The 5,538-nt window shown below is 42.1% G+C and overlaps 1 protein-coding gene across 2 annotated transcripts; it reads left to right on the top strand.

Annotated features, from left to right (window-relative positions):
* The first annotated feature begins 1,180 nt into the window (after positions 1–1,180).
* Positions 1,181–3,845, top strand: LOC146712075 (uncharacterized). 2 transcript variants are annotated; one of them, XM_085455492.1, is made up of 4 exons: positions 1,181–1,298; positions 1,766–2,122; positions 2,482–2,590; positions 3,700–3,845. In XM_085455492.1, exons 1-4 carry the CDS (start codon positions 1,223–1,225, stop codon positions 3,710–3,712), a joined length of 555 nt encoding a protein of 184 aa, XP_085311618.1. In that variant the 5' UTR covers positions 1,181–1,222; the 3' UTR covers positions 3,713–3,845. The 2 variants fall into 2 exon arrangements, with proteins under 2 accessions (XP_085311618.1, XP_085311617.1); XM_085455491.1 differs by lacking the exon at positions 3,700–3,845 and having other exon boundaries at positions 2,482–3,080.
* The last annotated feature ends 1,693 nt before the right edge of the window (positions 3,846–5,538 follow it).

A 5,538-nucleotide genomic window follows, 5' to 3' on the forward strand; every position in this document is an offset into this window, starting at 1 on the left:
CAGGGGCAGTCTGGTGCAATGTGTGCTCAAGGATGGAGGCGTGGCCGTTTGATCCCCAGCTATCAAGGCCAACTATGAGACGTGGATGTGTCACTAGGGCTGGGTACTCTCACTGATTTCTAGGATCGATTCGATTTGAATCGGGGAAATTTAGCCTCAGACAGTCAGAAATTTATAATTCAGATCATGCATCAGTACATTTCCATATTTTTATGTCTATAAAAAGGAAGCTGACACTTGTGAGACTTTATCAAAGGTGTGAGCGTCACAGCAGAGGCCTTTGTGTATTTTTGGAACAGCGCACTTAAAGAAAACTGGTGTCATCCCTGCAGGGGCGATATTTGTGTCAATGATGTATTATTATCATTATTATTATTATTATTATTATTATTGTTATTATTAATATCATTATCATTATTATTATTATTATTATACATTTTATTTGAAATAATAAGTAGACTCAATGACACTGTACACAGCAGAATAATAAAAGCAACATCAAAGCAAGAAGTTCACACAATCCTAAAATCGTAAAACAGATTTCAAATAGCAGAGTGCAGCGTTTGTGTGGGATGAGCTATTTTGAACAGGCGAGTTTTGAGTCTACACTTAAAAACGAGAGAAGGACGTGATATTCCTTACATCAGGAGGAAGGTGGAGGAGCAGAGCAGCTGAAAGCCCCATGGTGGCGACACGGAGATGGTGATCTGGGCCAAATCAGAGAGAAATGCAGGAGATGAATAGATTTAATATCAGCTCTCTTTTAAGCAGGCGTGCAAGGTTACAGCGGGCTTTGGAGAAGCTCACTTATTCGGGAGTCCTGAGTCTGACAGAGTCCGACTCACCTCATTAATGGCGAATGACGTCACTCATGGTGTCTGAAGCCATCAGTGACCAAGATAACAGACAAAGACCAACTCACCACTTTAATGAGACGTCTTCATCATAAATATATTTTTACTCATTCTTTTCTGCTCTTCTACTTTCCTGTGATCAGATTTTATGTTCTTGGTATTAGGAACAAAATAAAGTGTGTTTTTGAATCGCCTTCATCAGCTGTGAGAAGAAACCACCACTTCTCTACAGCTGAGTGCTGTCTGAGGGAGGAACAGAAGCTGTGGGTCTGCACAGCTGTTTTAAAGATAACAGCACACAGGATGTTTCTGCTGTGGACGTATGTTTGCGTGTGTGGTGGGTGAGACTCAGAGATGAAGTGACGGTAATGAAACAGTCTGCAAACATGAAGCTCGTGCTAAGAAGCCTGCTTCTCACCTCGTTCTGCACCATCTCATGTTGGAGTGAGTAGAAACAGCTTAATATTGTTTTCATGTCGCTCTCATCTTATTGTGTATTTGTCACATGTTTGTACAGGATGTTGTATTTGTGTTAAATGTTATATACTTATGTGGTACATGTGTGTTGACTTTTGTTGCCATGACGCCAGGTCTCTCTTGGAAATGAGATAAATAAAGGACTAATAAAAATGTGTTACACTTATGTTCTTTCTATGGTGACAAGTAATGCAGGATGTTATTGATAAGTGATAAATGAATGTATGTAGGAAGTCTGTGACTCTCCCTCATTGTGTCGGTGCTCAGAGCACTGAGCAGCAGGACAACTGCGTTTAAAAAACGTTTAAAAGAAAACCTGAAAATATGATCATCTTTATTTATGATGTTTATTTTTTATTTATGACAAAACACTCACTGTGATGCGTTTAAATGCTGGTCTCTTGTGCTGACTCACAGGTTTGTGTCTCTTGCAGCTGTTTCATCTGGCATGTTTGTTGTGACCCAGAGTCCAGATGTTTCTGTCATGGAGGGAGAGACAGTAAACATCACCTGCTGCTGGGCAGGAACGTTTGAAAGAAGTGGAGTGACCTGGCTGAAAAATCAAACAGTCATTAAGAAGGAGACCAACATAAATCAATCTCCAGAGTCTCTGAAAAAGGAGGCAAAGACCTGCTCATCTTTGAACATTTCAAACATCAGAACAGAGGATTCAGGATCGTACATCTGTAAAGTGACTGTGGAGATTCCATCTTTAACTGAGGCTAAAGGAAATGGGACCATCATCACAGTCGGAGAGAAGACGATGAACAACAACAACCACACAGACTCCAGTAAGTGAACAGGTTCAGTTTGGTGACCAACGCGCCTCCAAAATATGTGAATGTCGTCTTTTACAGATTAAACGCTGTCACATAAAAGTTTAGTCACGTGTCTGTGCTGTTACCGTACATGTGGCAGCCTTTGGTCGTCTGAAGGGACGATTAATAAACATTGAATCATCCAAACCAGAGCGATGAAACGACCTGAATGTCTGTCAGCTGAAAACCTTCAAACTTACAGACGTCTGTAAGTTTGAAGGTTTAGAAACATGTGAGCCTGTGAATCTGCTAGAAAAGCTTTTGTTGTAGTGAAACTACGGTGATGATAAAGAACGAATGAAGAGCTGAACTTTGTTTTGTGTGAATTTCAGCTCCTTCATCATCGCCTGTCATCTTCGTCCTGAGGAGTCTGCCCTTCATTCTCCTTGTTCTGATCTTCTGCTGCTTTAGAAACAAGTGGACCACGTCACAGCGTCACAGGTCACTACAACACATCTGAACCAGACTCTGTTACACTTCATGTGTTTTGTGCTTCTTGTAGTTTGTCGGTGTGAGTTGGTGTTTGTTGGCGCGTCGCTTTGGTCCAGACTGAAGTACCAACGATGGGATTTTATATTCATGCTCCTCAGAGGATAACCCCGTCCCTGAGGTTTGGGGGTTTAGTGACGACTACAACTTTTACTACTGATAACTACGGATTATGTTCCCAATGAGATCGTCTGAAACGTTTCTTCATAGAGAAATGTTTGACTAAATGTCTTGAAGGTACCATCAAACTTTATCATGTTTAAAGCTAATTACTAAAGACAAGACAGATGTTACCAAGGTAACAGGCTAGCTTAAGGTGGCTAACAGTCATATGTTGTATCACTGCAGGGTCTTTACCTTACAATACAGAAAGCACCGTGTCCATCTTTTATACGCTCTGTGGTGAAAAATTTATTTGGTTTAAAATGATTAATGCTAATGTAAAAAAAACAGAAAAAAGCTGCACTGTGTCAGGAGTGATGTGCAGACTGAGGGATGCGCAGAGTGATGCAGACAACAGCAGGAAAAGACCTTAACAGAAAACGAGTGATTTATTTAGATGGATGCAAAAGTGCAAAAACACAAAATACCGAAGAAAAAACACTGAGACACAAGGACAGCTGCACCAATGCTCTGATGAGGGACAGAGAGAAACACAGCCAGTATACTGAAGGGTGATCAGGGAAGTGGAGACACACGGGAACACAGCTGAACCGATTAAGAGACAAAGGAAGTCAAATTTAAGACACTGCACAAGGAGCACGAGCTCACCAAAGTAAAACAGGAAGCAGCAGGACACAAAGAGCAGGAGTAAACAGTCACGACTGGACTGTGGAAAGGGGGAAACACAGCAGAGGATGGATGAACTAATATGAAGAGTCTATAGAAGGAAGTGACGCACGGGGGCTTTAAAATATGTGTTTGTATTGTTCTGTGTCAGCTGTGGTGAAGTTATTTCAACAGAACATGTTGTCACAGCATCATCAGTTATAATCTTGTAAAATTACAAACGCGTGCATCGCTGTGAACATGCAAAGTGTAACTCGTGTTTCATGTTTCAGCTGCTGGAAGTGAAAGCATGTCTGCCCAGAGAGGAGACCAAGAAGAAGAAGAAGTGAGAGAGGAAAAGTGGAAACACTGTAGAAACTTGTTCAGCGTTTTTAAATTTATGTGATGATCCCAAAAACTCTGCTGATTAAAAATGACTGATTGACTTTTGACTGATTGTCTCATTTAATGAATAAATTAATACTCCTCTGGGTTACCATAGTAACATGACCAGCACAGATGCTGGAGCAGCAGGGATCAGACCAGCGACCTTTCGGTTGTCAGGTGACCTGCTCCCTCCTGAGCCCCACTTCTCATGACCAACGACTCACTTTTCCCTTTCTGTTATTCTCACTGACACTTGAGGATTCATCATGTTTCATCAGGTTTTCTTATCACGTCTCTGTTCTGTGTTGAACAGATTACACAACACTGACACAATGTTGTGGGTCTGTGTAAACAGTGTTTCTGTGATGACTGCAGCTCACTGTCCCGATCGTTCCCTCTGTTACCGTCCTCCCTGTTAAACATGTTAGCATGACCTTTGCTCCAGTTCATCACCGGGTCCCATCATGCTCTGCAGCTCTGTGGGTCTGAAAACACTTTGTAGGTGTTGTTTCCTGAGCTGCTGCTAATTCTGCAGCCACAGGATGTGCCGAGGCTCAAGGAGGGGCAGCCACGTGACCAGCTGAGAGAAAGAAGACATCAAAGACGTGCTGTGGAAGAGCCAGATATGAACAGTGTTGGGTAAGTTACTTTAAAATAGTAACTTAGTTACATTACTAGTTACTTCTCTCAAAAGTAACTCAGTTACTTCAAGTTACTCGTTACTTTCAAAGTAACTAGTTACGGCAGCCTCGCCTCTGTCAGTGCGCCCCAGGGTGGCTGTGGCTACAATGTAGCTGCCATCACCAGTGTGTGAATGTGTGGATGACTGGTTGTGTAAAGCGCTTTGGGGTCCTTAGGGACGAGTAAAGCACTGTACAAATACAGGCCATTTACCATTTATTTAGGGAAAGTAACTTTGGTTTTACTCAGAATTCTCTTGTTAATGTGTTGCTTCCATAACTTTGCAGTCTTCTAGCTTGCTTACTTGCCACAGTGCACTGTGCCACCTACCAACAGAAAGGAAAAGATAATGTGCATATTTCCACGAGAGAAACCCCACGCCTGGACCGTCATTGACTGCCGCCATGATTCTAGCCTACGTCACAGCGTCATGTGCACCTTTTACATCCAACACAAAAACTGCAGTCGTGGTGCTTTGATTGTACTCAGAACTCAGAAATTCTGCCTTCTGAATAGGAAGATGTAGGAAACACCAGACTGCAGATGAGCTGCATACAGGGCTGGACTGGGACAGAAAATTGGCCCAGACATTTTGACTAGAGACCGGCCCACCATTATAGGAAAAATCATAAAGCCTTTGAATGAAAACAAACACTGTTGTGACAGTCATGTACACTGTTCTGATGGTATATATGCATCAATCTATCAATCGTTTGTTGTAAGATTCAGATAATTATTTATTAAAAGCGAGACATTTTAAATGAGAATAAGAAAGTATTTCTTTGTGCCCCCCTCTCCCTGTTAATGCCCTACCTGCCCCCCTGGCAGCACTTTGCTAGACCCGCCCCTGCACAGTTACCAGCTGTCAGCTACTTAGAAAAGGATCCTGGTGTTATTTGTCTCTCAGAAACAGTTCATAACTTCAACTCATTCATGTCACCTAAAAGGTAAACCTGTTTCTCCATCACAGCTCTGATGGTTCAGTAAGGACATCTCCTGGTTTCATCTTCATGTTTCCCTCTCACCACATATCCAAACCATCATGACCAGCAGCTTTACAGCTG

The sequence above is a fragment of the Copadichromis virginalis genome, linkage group LG4 (assembly GCF_057382275.1).
Source record: "Copadichromis virginalis isolate Kocher_CV1m ecotype Utaka linkage group LG4, C_Virginalis_male_GT1.1, whole genome shotgun sequence".
NCBI classification, from domain to species: Eukaryota; Metazoa; Chordata; class Actinopteri; order Cichliformes; family Cichlidae; genus Copadichromis; species Copadichromis virginalis.